The sequence below is a fragment of the Oryzias latipes genome, chromosome 13, assembly GCF_002234675.1.
Source record: "Oryzias latipes chromosome 13, ASM223467v1".
In the NCBI taxonomy this organism is placed as follows: Eukaryota; Metazoa; Chordata; class Actinopteri; order Beloniformes; family Adrianichthyidae; genus Oryzias; species Oryzias latipes.
Genome location: NC_019871.2, coordinates 28,273,982 through 28,290,221, shown reverse-complemented (window position 1 = coordinate 28,290,221; position 16,240 = coordinate 28,273,982). Strand labels below are relative to the sequence as shown.

The 16,240-nt window shown below is 41.1% G+C and overlaps 1 protein-coding gene across 2 annotated transcripts; it reads left to right on the top strand.

The window, feature by feature from the left end:
* The first annotated feature begins 369 nt into the window (after positions 1-369).
* Positions 370-14,563, top strand: olgc-r1 (guanylate cyclase OlGC-R1). Of its 2 annotated transcripts, XM_023961207.1 has the most exons (19): positions 716-1,275; positions 1,374-2,177; positions 2,513-2,814; positions 3,125-3,479; positions 3,584-3,668; positions 3,974-4,070; positions 4,161-4,286; positions 5,167-5,247; positions 5,357-5,533; positions 6,139-6,295; positions 6,535-6,684; positions 10,380-10,528; positions 10,605-10,768; positions 10,856-11,048; positions 11,533-11,707; positions 12,378-12,476; positions 12,583-12,677; positions 12,773-12,858; positions 13,444-14,270. In XM_023961207.1, exons 2-19 carry the CDS (start codon positions 1,448-1,450, stop codon positions 13,523-13,525), a joined length of 3,303 nt encoding a protein of 1,100 aa, XP_023816975.1. In that variant the 5' UTR covers positions 716-1,275; positions 1,374-1,447; the 3' UTR covers positions 13,526-14,270.
* The last annotated feature ends 1,677 nt before the right edge of the window (positions 14,564-16,240 follow it).

Below are 16,240 nucleotides of genomic sequence, written 5' to 3'. Positions count from 1 at the left end.
GAGGCTCTTCAGCTTACAGGGGATGTAGGTCAACAAAGGTGGAATCCTGGTATTTTGATGAAATATTTCTGCTGTGTTTTTTTTTTAATGGCTACATGGGAGAGTTTGTGAACGATTAATCCTTGAAACTTGTTCATTTTTGACACACTTTTATTTGTCAATATTTTTTCAGAGTCACTCATTTGAGCCTAACGTTTTGTGTTGACGTTCTAGACTGCCAGGCAGGCTGTTTCACCTTTTGAACCAGGTCTGAAAAGACTGACGTGAGCAAGGTGCTGTCGAGCTCATGAGACCCACAGGGAAAGCCCTTTGCTTTCTGTAATTATTCCCCCTCCACCAGGCTTCACATTTATTTATTCTGTGGGGATATTAGGCCAATTAAACCATGACACACAAGTCTTGGTGTGCAATGGCTTTGGTATGTCTCCATGGAGAAAAGAAAAAAGACCCAATTCTGCTCATTTAACAGAAGAAAACAAAGAATTACTTGAAGGTCCAGTTTGGGGACAAAACCTCAAGAGAAAGAATCTAGATGTGGGATCTTAAGATTTGTTTTGGAATAAATCACAAATAAAGCGTCATTTCAAATGTAAAAAATGTTAAATAAAAATTTTCTGAAATATTTGTAAGTCCAAGGCTACACATAACCAGGGCTTTTAAATGAGACTAAGGCCTATGCTCCCAATCCTCTTATACTGTGTCTCACTGAAGATGGATTAGTGAGTAACACCTACGTTTGGACCCCGGGTCACTTTGGAGGGATTGGATTGAATGGGCCTGAAGCTGACACTGACGTCGGATAATACATATGTTACATGTTTTTGTTTTTATTCGTAGGAATGATTTTTCAGGTCCATAGGTCATCATAAATTTGCTCTAAAAGATCTAGACATGCAGACTTCTGTGGTTCTCTCCTGTACCTAAGAAACAAGAAATTTTGGATTTTTTGTTTCATTTCAAAACATGCCATCTGCAAATATACCTGTTCGTAGAAACGCAAAGGAGCCTTCGGAGACACGGATGGCAGGACTTAAGTAGCTCTCTGGGGTGCTGAAGCTGTCTCCAAACCAAACAGACGCAGTGCCAGAGCTCTGCCTGCCGCACCAAAAACGATGAAGGCGCTTTGTGTTTGCCTGAGCGACGTCGGGAGGAATAGGTAAGGCTTGGAGATGGTTAGTTGAAATTCTTGCAAAGATCAACAAACACACCGGAGGCTGGCAGCTGTAAGATTGCCTTACAGCACCTTGGATCTGTGCGGGGGGCATCAGAGAAATGGTAAGTCTTCGCTCTCTGCCTGCTGTCACTGTGGATGGAACCAAAAGGAAAATAATATTCCTTAGAGGCTTTTTTTTTTGTTTGTTTTTGTTTGACAGGCATCATTGGTGTGATTGAAAAGTCATTTATAGTGAATATAAATATTCACTACCTTGGACACCCTGGAAGGACAATGCAACATATTTCTCCAAATGGTTGGGAGTCCAACCATCCATGTGTGTCCATAGAGAGAAATAGAAGGACCTTGCAGTCACTGCCCTTCTATAATATTATGTTATGGCTTCTCTTGGGAGTGTTGACGTTCCCTTGTTGCGTCCACTGCTTAATATTCAAGGTGGGGGTCTTGGGGCCTTGGAACTGCGACCCTGTTTACTACAGGGCCCTTCCTACAGTTGCAGCCAGGCTCGCCATAAGCAGGATCAACAGAGACCCAAATCTGGATCTAGGTCTGACCATGGACTTCATCATCCTCCAGGAACCTTGCGAAACCTCCAAGGCACTCACGACTTTTATTTACTCTGACAAATCGGCGAATGCCCTTGTGGGCCCCACCAACCCTGGATACTGCATCGCGGCTTCTCTTCTGGCAAAGAGTTGGGACAAGGCGCTGTTTTCCTTCAGCTGTATTTCCTACGAGCTGGACCGTCTCACGGCCTACCCAACGTTTGCGAGGGCCGCGCCGTTCCCTGCCGACGTGCTGTTTACTGTGTTCAAACACTACCGATGGGCCACCTCTGTGGTAATCTCCTCCAACGAGGAGATCTGGATCGAAACAGCTGGGAGAGTGGCTTCTGCGCTGAGGATGAAGGGGCTTCCTGTGGGTTTTGTTGCAGCCATGGGGATGAACGACACAGAGCTGGAAAGCACGCTGAAGAAAATCCAAAGCACGGGAGGAGTGAGGGGTGAGTCTAGTGGGAAAATTGTTAATCTATAAGTTAAACATGTCTAAAGAGTCTGTATCTTGAATGCAAAAACTTGATGAACACGTTGCAGAGGTGTTTTGATCCCATCATCTTGTTACAGTTGAATGTTTCACAGACTTCTCTACTGCTTAGGTTTCTTGATTAGAGGGTTTAGGATTGTGCTGTTTACAGATACGGAGGAAACAAGGTCAAAAAAGGGAAACCCATCCCCTTAACAACAAATCAGATAAAAGACCAAAACTTTCACCTGACATGGTGTATTTTCTCCATCGTTTTTATAAGTACACTGAGAGCTCTGCTGTTGTCTTCATCAGTCATCATCATGTGCATGCACTCCGTTTTGGTTGGAGGAGAGCAGCAGGCCGTGTTTCTTCTCAAGGCAAAGCAGCTGGGGTTGACTTCGGGGAAGTACGTCTTTGTGCCCTACGACACGCTCCACTACAGCGTGCCCTACACCAACGTCTCCCACTTTGCCCTGAAAAACAACAGCAGCCTGAAGGAGGCCTATGATGCCGTACTAACCATCACCATGGCTTCTGAGCCTTTATCCTTTAACGAAGCCTTCGAAGCAGCAAGAAAGAGCGGCGAGATTACGCTGCCAGTGCAGCCGGAGCAGGTATGTGCTGAGACAGGCTCACCTATGACTGACACCACAGTCTCTTGATTATTTAATTCCACTGTTAAACATTTAGATATCTACAAAAATCTGTTTTTCTTTTTTCTATGAATAAATCTTTGTTCCAATGTGAGTCTGAGGTTTTATTTTGGAGGGTGTGAAATAGTGGTATCCTCTGTGTAAGATGGGAAATTGGTAATAAAAAATGGAGCAAACTCTTTTTAATGCATTTGTTCCAAAATGCATACATATTGTACTAATTCTGAGCACAAAATGCACCTTTATTGAAACAGTTCACTGTAACCATCAGGTGAACCCGCTCTTTGGAACCATCTACAACAGCATATACCTGATGGCCAGGTCCATCCACAACGCAAGGAAAGCTGGCATGACTCTGTCAGGCTCCAACGTGGCCTACTATACGAAGAACACAAACTTCGATGGCTTCAACCAGAGGTTTGAGGTGGACAGCAGGGGTCAGGTGAAGACCAGCTATGTCGTCCTGGATTCGGACAGCAAAGGGGCTGAGCTCTATCAAGCCTACGTGGTGGACCTCAGGTCTGGAGTGCTTCGTTTTACGGGGAGGTCCATTCATTTTCCAGGAGGATCTCCTCCTGTGGCAGATTCTAGCTGCTGGTTTGAGGAGAACGCCGTCTGCACCGGAGGTACGAGCGTGGCCATGTGGGTTGGCCAGTGTTCTACTGGGTTTCCTCTGTGTAACATTTGTCAACCAAAGGACAGATATGTTCAAGTGATTTGTTCTCCGTAGGAGTGGAGGTGACTTACATCATAATTGTGCTGGCTGTCATCCTCAGTATGACTGTAGGAGGGTTTTTCATTGGTCTTTATATCAGGTAAGGCCCCCGTAAAAAAAAACGTTTTTTTCCAAAAAATATTTTCATTTTTGTCATCTTAATATTTTAAACTATACTGAAAATTATTCTGGTTTCATTTAATTCATTTAATGTTGATTTTTGCATTCATTTAGCTACTATTGAAATTAATCGTTTCAATATTTACTTGTTATTCAATTTTTTAAATAGAATTTCACCCAAATGTTGACTCTTATAAAGTAAAATATTCTTGAATGATTACTGGCAGTTTCTAAATTCTTTTCAGATGAAGTGATTTGCTTCCTTCTTGCGTGTTTCCTTTACAGGAGGAGACTTCAGCAAATCCAGCTAGTCAAGGGTCCCAACAGGATCCTTTTGACCTTAGAGGATTTGACTTTCATCAACCCCCAGTTGAGCAAAAAGGCAAGAAACATCATCACTTTATCCCTATTTGTCCCCTTTTTCACTCATCTCATTCATTCTTAGTAAGCGATGTTGTTTACTGTGATGCAGAAAATCACACTGGATGACCTGAGTGAATCCAAGAGCGCCCTGGATGACAAGTCTGCAGACCCCTCCCACTCCATGAACAGCATGCAGACCGCGACTCACGAGAACTCCAGCGTTGCTGTGTATGAGGTGTGTGCTGCTTTAAGTCCCAGCACTGGTCTTCCCGTAGAAACACAGTTAGACTAAGAGAGAGCAGTTTTCAATTATAATTTGCAAGCGAAGTGTGAATGTGGTCTTTAACCACATGCGTGGACATCACATTTGGGGTCATATTACCGCAGTGGGTAATTCTGTTTGACTGATAAGAAACTAAAAAGGCAGATTAACAAGAGCTCAGGTCTTAAGAGGTTAAATGATCCTCTCCTCCACTAATTCAATAAATTAAAATATTGCAATAAGTAGTCACATTATCAATGATCACACATTGCTGTTGTTTACAAATGCATAGGGAATTGAAATCAAATCAAAACGAGCAATTCAAAAGGTCAAAGGTTAAATGATTGTCTTTTTTCTTTTTAAAGGAAACCATAATAGTTCAACCTTTGACCTTTTGAATTGCTCAATGAAATGTAATTGGGGCTGCACGGTGGAGCAGTGGTTAGCACTCTTGCCTCATAGCAAGAAGGGGCCTGGTTCAAGTCCCAGCTGGGGGACCTGGAACAGAACACCAATGGGGGACCTTTCTTTGTGGAGTGTGCGTGTTCTTCCCCTTGCATGCGTGGGTTTTTACCGGGGAATCTGGCTTCCTCCCACCGTCCAAAAACACACTTCATAGGTTGATTAGTTACTCTAAATTGTCCCTAGGTGTGAATGTGAGAGTGCATGGATTGTGGCCCTGCGACAGACTGGCGACCTGTCCAGGATGTCCCCTGCCTTTGCTCACAAGCAGGAGGAATAGGCTCCAGCAGCCAAGGGACAAAATGAGTTTAGAAGAAAATGCAGTTTTATGTGAAGTTAAATCCATTTTTACTTTCATTATGTCCATTTTTTTGCACAACGGACACTTTAGGGTGACTGGGTTTGGCTGAAGAAGTTTGAAGAAGGTCAATTCAAGGAGGTGAAGCAAAGCACCACAAAGATCTTTACAAAGGTAGAGCACCTGTTCTGTGGAATTTATCAAAGTATGACCATTTAGCCTGTAATCATTGCAGTCAGGGTGTAATAAAAGCTCAAATGTGGAATTTTCTTTTGTCTCGTAGATGAAAGACTTGAGGAATGAGAACGTAAACCCATTCCTGGGCTTCTTCTTGGACTGCTCCATGTTTGCGGTGGTGACAGAGCACTGCTCCAGGGGCAGTTTGCAGGACCTGCTGAGGAATGAGGACGTGAAATTAGACTGGATGTTCAAATCCTCTCTTCTGCTTGATCTCATCAAGGTAAGGACACACCAACCCTTGTCTGTGAGGTTTTAACCCTCGGTTTTAACCCTTCGCTATAAAAAGTTACACCATCACTTTTTATTTTCCCAATAAACTTTATTACACATTTTTTGATTTACAGAAATTCACATTCAGTTGCACAATAAAGACACATTAGTTAATATCAAACACATATGTAAGACCAAACAAAAATAATAGTAATAAGCCCTGTGTGTGTCTTTTCTCATTATACCATCACTTTTGCAGGGTAATTTTTACCCAATATAATATAACCAACATATAGTACTTGTCATAAAAAATAGATCAAAACAGACAACACGTGATAAATTACAGTGGTTTTCTTTTATTTTCAACTGTGGGATGTGTGACAAAATGAAAAAGTAAAACATAGGAAGTTCCCTAAACTGAAAAATTACTGAAAAAGTAGGAATTTGAGAACAAATATTTTCCTAAAAATGACAAAATGATGCTGGAATCGTGGTCTTTGTTTCACCCATTCCTGGGATGTGTGAGACTGCAAATAGTTTCTCTCATCATCCAGCGAAAGTGCTCTAGGGTTAAAAAGACAAGCAAATCAATAAAACTCGGTGTTCTTTTTGCAGGGCATGAAATATCTTCACCACAGAGAATTCCCCCATGGTAGATTAAAATCTAGAAATTGTGTAGTGGATGGACGATTCGTCCTGAAGATTACAGATTATGGATTCAATGAACTCCTTGAATCTCAAAAAGCTCCTGTGGAAGAACCCCCACCTGAAGGTACTTCCCTCTCTTGTTTAACTTGTAAAATGGTTTTATGGTCAAAAACGTTGAATTTTTTTCATGATTTTAACTTTGTAGAAAAAACGATTTATCTCTTATTTCAAAACGTTGAACTGTTCACATTTGAAGGTATTAATTTAAGTTTAAGATTTAACCAATCCAATTTTGGGTTGTAGTTTTTTTGGACAGACTAAATAAACATTCCTTTAAGCATTTTTTTCTTCTTTTTCTCTCAGAATTGTACTGGACAGCTCCTGAGCTCCTGCGGGATTTAACTCATTTTCACAAAGGGACTTACAAAGGAGATGTGTATAGTTTTTCTATTATCCTTCAAGAAGTGGTGGTGAGGGGCCCACCATACTGCATGCTGGGTCTACCTCCTGAAGGTATGCTTTCACCACAGACAGGGGCAGAAATACATGGGCTGAAATGAGTCAAACAGCTGGAATAAGAGTGTTTGGATGACTGGCAATACATTTTCACCAAGCAACTAAGACAGATCTCTCGTAACCCTTTTACCTGAGACACAAACAAATATGATGAAAAGCGAATTTGAACAAAACTGGATGCAGTTTTCGGCAAATTTCTGCATTGCGTCAATGATATCCAAAAAGTCCAACCCAGTCTGGTTCAGTAACTTGCAGGAAATGTTTCCATATCATCCCCTTCTATCATAAATATGATCTAAATCAAAACTCACCAATGGAGACATCTTATCATTGGTGCTTGACGCGTTCATTATTTTAGCACATTTTTGTAGGCTTCTGGGAAGTCCAGTCAAAGTGAGTGTGTGTGTGTGTGTGTGTGTTGGGGGGGGGGGGGGGGGGGCACAGTCAAGCTGCGACTCAGTCATTGTGTAGTTTAAGAAAGTTTCTCCAAACATGACAAAAGACAGACAAACAAAAAGAAAGAAAGAAAACAGGTCTTTTTAAATAAAGACATTTACAGGGGTGGCTCAATTGGTTGCATGGGTGCAGTAGTGGCACATGGGAATTCAGGATTTGATTCCCAGGTACGTGATGAGCTTCATCCAGTGTTGGTCCTTGGACAAGATCCTCGGCTACGAGCTAGAGTCAGGACCATAAATATCTGGACAGAGACACATTCTTTCTAATTTTGTTTCTGTACATTACCACAGTGAATTTTAAATAAAACAACTCAGATGCCATTGAAGTGCAGACTTCCATCTTTTATTCCAGGGGTTGAACAAAAAGATTGCATAAAAATGTGACAAAACTAAAGCATTTTTTAAACACAATTCCTTAATTTCATGGGCTCGTAAGTAATTGGACAAGTGAAATAACTGAAAACAAAATGGTCATTACTAATATTTGGTTGAAAACCCTTTGTTGGCAATGACAGCCTGAAGTCTTGAACTCATGGACATCACCAGATGCTGGGTTTTCTCCTTCTGAATGCTCTGCCAGGCCTTTACTGCAGCGGCTTTCAGTTGCTGTTTGTTTGTGGGCCTTTCTGTCTGAAGTTTAGTCTTCAACAAGTGAAATGCTGCTCAATTGGGTTAAGATCAGGTGACTGACTTGGCCATTCAAGAATGATCCAATTCTTTGCTTTAATAAACTCCTGAGTTGCTTTAGCTATAAGTTTTGGGTCATTATCCAAACGCCGCCCAATCAGTTTGGCTGGATTCACCTGGATCTGCGCAGACAGGATGTCTCTGAACACCTCAGAATTCATTGGGCTGCTTCTGTCCTGTGTCATGTCATCAATAAACACTAGTGTCCCAGTGCCAGTAGCAGCCATGCATGCCCAGACCATCACACTGCCTCCACAGTGTTTTACTGATGATGTAGTGAGCTTTGGATCATGAGCTTCTCCAAGCCTTCTCCATACTTTTCTCTTGCCATCATTCTGGTAGAGGATGATTTTGGTTTCATCTGTCCAAAGAATGTTTTTCCAGAACTGTGCTGGTTTTTTTAGATGCTTTTTAGCAAAGTCCAATCTAGCCTTCCTATTCTTGAGGCTTATGAGTGGCTTGCATCTCTGGATCTACTTTCATGCAGTCTTTTTTTTATGGTAGACTTGGATATTGATACACCTTCCTCCTGGAGAGTGTTGTTCACTTGGTTGGCTGTTGTGAACGGGTTCCTCTTCACCATAGAAATGATTCTGCCATCATCCACCACTGTTGTCTTCCGTGGACGTCCAGGTCTTTTTGCGTTGCTGAGTTCACCAGTGCTTTCTTTCTTTCTCAGAATGTACCACACTGTTGATTTTGCCACTCCTAATACTGTAGCAATTTCTTGCATGGTTTTTTTCTGTTTTCTCAGCTTAATGATGGCTCCTTTGACCGCATGTTGTCTGTTCATAGCACGAGTCCTCTAATCAACTCCAGGCCTTTTATCTGCTTCACTCATAATGAAATAACAAGGGAATTGCCCCACCTGCCCATGCAATAGCATGGAAGTCAATTGTCCAATTACTTACGAGCCCATGAAATGAAGGGATTGTGTTTAAAAAATGCTTTAGTTTTTCACATTTTTGTGCAATCTTTTTGTTCAACCCATGGAATAAAAGCCGAAAGTCTGCACTTCAAAGGCATCTCCTCTTCTTCTTCTTCTTTCGGCTTCTCCCATCAGGGGTCGCCACAGCGAACGAGTCGCATGGTAAATTTGGCAATGTTTTACGCCAGATGCCCTTCCTGACGCAACCTTCTCAAACCGGGCTTGGAACCGGCAGAGGTAGAGAAGGGAACAGGGAGGAGCCTGGAGTCGAACCCGGGTTTCACGGACGGAAGGCGCCGCAAACCAGCACGAGCTAAACTGGCTCACTTCAAAGGCATCTGAGTTGTTTTATTTAAAATTCACTGTGGTAATGTTCAGAAACTAAATTAGAAAGAATGTGTCTCTGTCCAAATATTGATGGTCCTGACTGTATGTAGCATAGTGGCTACATAGCCACTGGGCCCCCTTGTTGGTTGTATCAGGAAGGGCATCCAGCTTACGTAAAAATCTCTGCCAAACGAATTTGCGAATTTGCTGTGGCGAACCTTGATGTGACATGCAGAAAGGTGAACAACGAAAAGAGTGTATCACCAAAACAAAAAAAAAGGAAACCGTAGAAACAGTCCTGAATCAAGAAAACTGCTGGTGTAAATTGTACATTTTTAATTCTTCCCATACATGACATTGTGTCCCAAGATTATAATGTGGCAGAGCAAAAACAATTCTGATTGAGGGACACTGAGCTTTGAAACTATTAAATTCTTGCCAATTTTTCCCTGAGTTCCAATTTGTTGTGCTTTAGAAACCAATCCAGGCAATGCTTTGAGAAGGGGTAAAGCACTTAACTTGTACCCAACGCTTAACCTCTTTTGGACACTCTTTGTAGACCAAATAATGTTGCATACCTGCCTACATGTAGATATAAAAACAATGCAATGGGTTGTATTGATCTTTTAAGTCATGTGGAGTTTGAAGTGCATAGTCCCACTTCATAGTGTCTGTGTACCTTAGGTTCTAGGTGCAATGAGGTTGTGATGTCTAAGACTCTGAAGATTTTTGTATCAATATTTCTGTAATATCCACTTTGGTTACAATTCAATGTAAAATAAAATTGCTATAACCATAATTTTTTTCAGCACAATGCTATGTAGGTACAGAATCTAAAGAATGCGTTTATCCACTTCTCCAATTGTCAGTAACAGCCTTAATGTAATGAAATACGAAACCAGAAACTAGAGAGATTTACTTCACATGGTCATAAAACAATGAACAGCCCATCTGTGGTCTGGAAATCACTATATAACATTACCTGTCTTGATTTAACCAAGATATTCAGCATTGTTTCATCAAGCTTCTGATTACAGAGCTGTGTAGACATGCGGTAAGATGTTTGGGTTCAGGAGAACCAGTTAGACCAACATCCAAATCAATTGTTTATCTCTTCAGAGTACCCCCATTTAATGGGAATGTTGTTCCTTTTCATGATCTTATCTAAGGAGGTTTAAATAATTGCAATTCATCTCTGTTTCAATTCATGTTTTTTTAAAGCTTCCTAAAAATTTTCTGAAAAGCTGTATTTTTTTAAATGATGTCCTGTTTCTCCATATTTTTTTCCCCAGAGATAATCCGTAAGGTAAAAAAGCCTCCTCCGATGTGCCGCCCTACGGTGGCCCCAGACCAGGCTCCACTCGAATGCATCCAGCTCATGAAGCAGTGCTGGAGTGAACAGCCTGACCGCAGACCCACCTTTGAGGAGATCTTTGACAGGGTATAATTCCTGTAGTTCCACAAAGTTGCCACATGCCTCCAAATCTTAATTATTAAAGTGAGCATTTCTCCAATAGTTCAAGATAATCAACAAGGGTAAGAAGACCAATATTATTGACTCAATGCTGAGGATGCTGGAGCAGTACAGCTCTAATCTGGAAGATCTCATCAGAGAGCGAACAGAGGAGCTGGAGGTAGAGAAGCAAAGAACAGAGAAGCTCTTGTCTGAAATGCTTCCACCGTGAGTCCATCAACACCCAAAAAACACCCAAAAGGATAGTGATTGATTATCACATAAATGTCTCACAACTGTGGTCTCCCTGCTCAGTTCTGTAGCTGACACACTGAAGACGGGCGCCACAGTAGAACCAGAGTACTTTGATCAGGTGACCATCTACTTCAGTGACATCGTGGGCTTCACCACCATCTCCTCTCTCAGCGATCCCATCGAGGTGGTCGACCTTCTCAATGACCTGTACACACTGTTTGACGCCGTGCTCTCTAACCATGACGTCTACAAGGTCAGCAAGTTTCCGACAGTACACAGTAAACAGAACTTTTATTGTGTTGAAAGACAGACAGACAGCGAGACAGATAGATAGATAGATAGATAGATAGATAGATAGATAGATAGATAGATAGATAGATAGATAGAGAGAGAGAGAGAGAGAGAGAGAGAGAGAGAGAGAGAGAGAGAGAGAGAGAGAGAGATTGACTTTATGGGAAATTGCTAAAATGGAAATTGAACACTGTACTTTCCAATGTTGTCAATAAGGATTTTTGAAAGAAAAAAAGCATTTTTTGAAGATGTTGACATTTTGTATTTCTGTGGAAACAGGAATTTCTAAGTAGATTCAGACAAGATGTGGGTCAAACAATATGATTTATTGCTTTTAAAAATAGTTTTTTTGCACTGAGCAACCAATGTGACCAACTGTTACACTATTTTAAATGAACATAGAGATATTATTGTGACACCTGAGTTTCCATATTGACTTGGTGCAGGTGGAGACCATTGGTGATGCCTACATGGTAGCATCAGGCCTGCCAAAGCGAAATGGAAACAAGCACGCTGCTGAGATCGCCAACATGTCACTTAACATCCTCAGCTCAGTGGGTTCCTTCCATATGCGTCACATGCCGGATGTACCGGTCAGGATACGGATAGGAATTCACTCAGGTGAGAAAAAGAAAAGCAGGTGTAAGATCTTTTATTTCCCTCTTGATTGCCAAACTTAAGCAGAGTTTTGAATAAAAAGTCAACAGAGAGGAGAATTCTGAAATTCAACTGTCAGTCATAGAAGTGGCAGTCACACAACTACACTGAGGAAGGAAGGAAGGAAGGAAAAAAAGAGGGGATTTCCTTCAAAGAAAAAATAAACTAAAATAAAGGCTAATAATCATACATTGGAATTAAGATAACAAAACACATAAAGCAAAAATTATGCTCAATCATGGCTTTTCTAAAAGTTGTTAAGAAAATTTCATATTTATCCCTGTAGCATTGTGGTAGCTTGACTAATTTAGCATATGGGGTGTGTTTGAATTGACTACTCCCTGACCCCCAAAATGACCATAGTGAGGGTCTATCCAGTACCCTGGATTTTAGTGCAATTCCGACATGTGTTCACTACTTTAAAAAAAAAAAAAGTAAACGACTAAAATGACATCACCCACTAGTTTCAGAGAAAAAGTCAATAAATATAAAACTTTTACAAGTCTAGGAATCCACTGTGTTTTAAAGATGAAAACTTGACTGTTTTATAAAAAAAATAATTTACAATCACTTTTTAAATGACTAATTGTTCAAATGAGGAATTGAACTGTTCTTTCTTGTGCATTCTTGGCAGGCCCCTGTGTTGCAGGGGTTGTAGGTCTGACCATGCCTCGGTACTGCCTTTTTGGAGACACCGTCAACACTGCCTCTCGTATGGAATCTACTGGGCTGCGTGAGTCACCGTTGGTTTATCTAAAAGCTCTGTTTTATTCGTAATATGCATACAGAGGGACAGATTTCCTCTGTGCTATGAAACTTGATATTTCTTCCTGTCTCAGCTTATAGAATTCACGTAAATATGAGCACTGTGAAGATCCTCCGTTCTCTTAATGATGGCTATAAAATTGACGTCCGAGGCAAGACAGAATTGAAGGTACCTTAAATGTAGCATTTTGTTGATCCACAGAGCAATGGTATATATTGACTTTAGACTGTAGATTTTTATATTTATTTTTTTATTTTTTTCAGGGTAAAGGTATTGAAGAAACTTACTGGCTGGTGGGTAAAACCAACTTTTCAAAACCTTTGCCAAAACCACCAGAAATCAAACCAGGGTAAGTTTCAATCCTGGATTTGACAAAAATACAATGAAACATACAGAATGTGGTGCAAAATCTGCAAAGGAGCAATAATCACCTTTACCGTGAGCATATGAGCTTGTACCTTCATGCAAATTGCAACTGTTCACATATTACTTTAGGGAAGACAATCACGGGCTCAAGCCTGAAGACGTAGCAGCGTACAAGAGAAAGAAAGCTGAGAAAAAGGCCTGACTTTGTCGGTCCGATCATTAGAGGTATAGGCCTGCACGCCAGCTTGTGTTGTGTCGCCGAATTGTTACTGTGTCAACTGGTGTTCATGTGACCTTCCCTGAGATATCACACCTTTTTAGTCGCTTTGATTTCCTGACTGTTTGGATCTATCCGTCTCCTTATTCTCTTGATCTCATCTTAATTGGGGAAAGCCTTCTTCTTTGCTTGTTTTTGTTGTGGCTTCCTTATCCACTTTCATAATTAAAGCATTCACTGTGTGGCTTCTGATGTTTTTTGTGTTCTTAGTAAGGTGCTTTTTAACATTTATGTCATAAATACCGCAATGGAAGTACCTTGATTTTTTATTTTTTTATTTTTTTCAATTAGGGACAACTGGCAAGAAATGGTGACGGAGGAAATCAAGACTCTTTTCCGCCAGGCCAACAGACCAGTGCACAAAATGTTCTGAAAACAGGGAGAGAAGACAACATACCAAAGATGGAACTATTGAGGAGACAAAGAAGTATCAGGATGAGGATGGATCTGGAGACAAAACGTTCGAAAAGCTGAAGAAGCAGGCAGAGGACAGAGAGCGCCACCCCGTCCGTCTCTCAGTGTGGCTTAACGCAGACTTGTTTAAGAGGATTGTTCATCGACTGGCTAATCTGCCTGCAGCCAGCACAGCAGAACACAACGGTGCTAATGTAATGAAAGTTGTCACGTTATCTGCCTACCTAACTGCTGCAAGGGGTTGCAGCAAAGCTTAATGAAGGAAGGACTCATCCACTCCTCTCTGCACTCATTAGCCACTGCGTGGCCATCTACTTCAGGGCAACCAGAAGTTCACCCATTGCAAGTTTGAACACCTATTTCAAAATGAAATGTTATTTTCTAGCAGTGGTCTGTAGTGAGCTCCTCATAGAAATGCAGAGCGGAAGCTGTTATGTAGCTGTGGTTGAATGGCCCACACGTCCTGTCAATCGTCTGTCTGCAGCAGGTTTCATTCAGGTGTTTTTTTTTGTTTTGTTTTTTAAAGTCACAGATATGAAAGCACATTACTTTCCCCCAATATGTCTGAGTCTTCCCTTCAGACAAGGTCACCTATTTGTTTGTGTGAGCTGCTTCTTATTTGAGGAAAGGAAAGTTGGTACAGCGGTTGGTTTTTTCTAAAACCCCAAACTGGAAGGATGGAGGACATTCTGATTGTATAAAACGTGTCTAAAAAAATGTTTTTAGCAGTAAGTTCAATTTTGATGGAACCAATCAGGCATGACAAAACCATAAACTAGCTTTAAATTGTGAGATCCGAGTAATGCTACGTTCATACCAAGGTTGTGACATGCATTCTTGAACGCGCTAAACGGCCTTCTTGAACTGGCTCATGTCTGCCACTTACAGTTGAAAGAGGCTTGTTGTGAAATGTCAAAGCGGTGCAAATGTCAGGAATCTTGCTCCGGGCTTTTTCCCCCCAGCTCTATTCCAATAAATGAAATACTTGGTGTCGTATAACTCCGGCTGGGTACAATTCAAACTTAATACATTCTTCAATGGATCAGTTCTCAAACAGTTGGCATTAAAACGGATGCCATCCATACATCACTACCCAATCTGACTCCCTGATTGGTCCAAATTTCGACCTGGTTTACCCTTCAACACGCGTTCAATGGCTGCACGTTTTATCATAGAACCCGAAAACGGTCGTAAAAACTACATACGAGTCGTGAGTTTTAAACGGGGAAAGCTGCATTCACACACAGTACACACAGTGTAGTTCGTTTAAGATCGCTCTACAGCGTTTTAAAAAAGCGCAAGAAGTGCAAGGAGGGGCATTCTTCTTCTTTTGCCTTTTTTACTGTTTACTAGCGCTTGTCTGCCACCTAGTGGGATGAAACTTGATGTGAAATGTCAAAGCAGTGAAAATCCAGCAAATCTTGCTCTGGGCTTTTTGTTTCATAGCTCTGTTCCTATAAATGTTTGTCTTCGTGTCGTTGTAATCCGGCCGGACAGAAAATGCAATTATGAATTTCTCCTCTGTGATCATGCTTTGGTACTTCCGTGCTTTGAAAAGGACGCCACATACACGTCCCTGTTTGGTCACAGTGCTGTGTTAAGCATCAAAAGGCTCAAGCGATTGAACTGTCAGCGCGCTCTCAATGAACGGCTGACATGTGCGTAGAGCCCGCCACCGAACTTTAACGAGCGTTCCGGACTGAAATTCAGGTCTACACACGTTTGCATAGACTTTTCATTGGAAGTGGTCACTTGAACGCACGTTGCTGAGGGCGGTGTGATCATAGCTTAATACTTGAAAATTTAGTTTTTCCTGTTTTTCTTATTTAAAAAGGTTGTATTGACTTTTAAAGTCTGCTTTGCCAGTCTGGCTACGATTCTCCAAAACAAATACCTGAAAGTAAGTATTTATTTTTTATTAAAAAATCAACCAAAGATGTAACTCTGCGCCTAAAATCTAACTCTAATGCTGCAAACACTGAATCTTAAAGGGCCAATATCATGCTAAATGGAATTTTTGAGCTTTTAAGTGTATTATAATGTTAATTCCTCACTATAAACAACCCCAAAGTGGTATTTTGATCCACTCATGTATTTCTGAGTTTCCTCTAAACATCTGTATTCTGAGCGGCAGGCCCTCCCAACCCTTGAAAATGAGCAGGAACTCATGTTGTGACGTATGACCAACACCCACTTTCTCCATGGAGCTAGCAGTGATCAGCCAACACGCTATTGTTTTACATGCACAATATGAACATCTATCTTTGGATGTTGTTTGTTTTTGTGGGCGAAACGCAGACACACTGCTGAGGCCGACTCTAGGGTGACATCATGAAATGGGCGGCACCCACAAGGAGCGAAAGGCGGAGCCTCAGAGATCGAGCCGTCTTACTCCAGGGTAGAAAAGGAGTTCACAAAATTAAAAAAAAAAGTTCTTTAGTGTGCCAAAGGTAGTATATGATCATATATATGGATGGAGCTTTTTCTTCTTCTGAAAGACTGAAAAAAAGCATGATATAGACCTTTTAAAAAAGTAAAAATAAATAAATAAATAAACTTATTTCAAGAAAAAAGAAAATTCTGTCATTGAAAAATATCTTAAATTAAGAAAACATGTCTTAGTGAATAAAAGTTCTTTTCATAAGAATTCTTGGTAAGAACATTTTTCTTATCC

Excerpts from the sequence above, each read along its gene's own strand:
- olgc-r1 (XM_023961207.1), top strand. The coding sequence starts at position 1,448 with ATGCAACATATTTCTCCAAATGGTTGGGAGTCCAACCATCCATGTGTG. Across the intron at positions 3,669-3,973 it reads TTCATTGGTCTTTATATCAG|GAGGAGACTTCAGCAAATCC; the intron begins GTAAGGCCCCCG and ends TTTCCTTTACAG. Across the intron at positions 12,859-13,443 it reads CCACCAGAAATCAAACCAGG|GGACAACTGGCAAGAAATGG; the intron begins GTAAGTTTCAAT and ends TTTTTCAATTAG.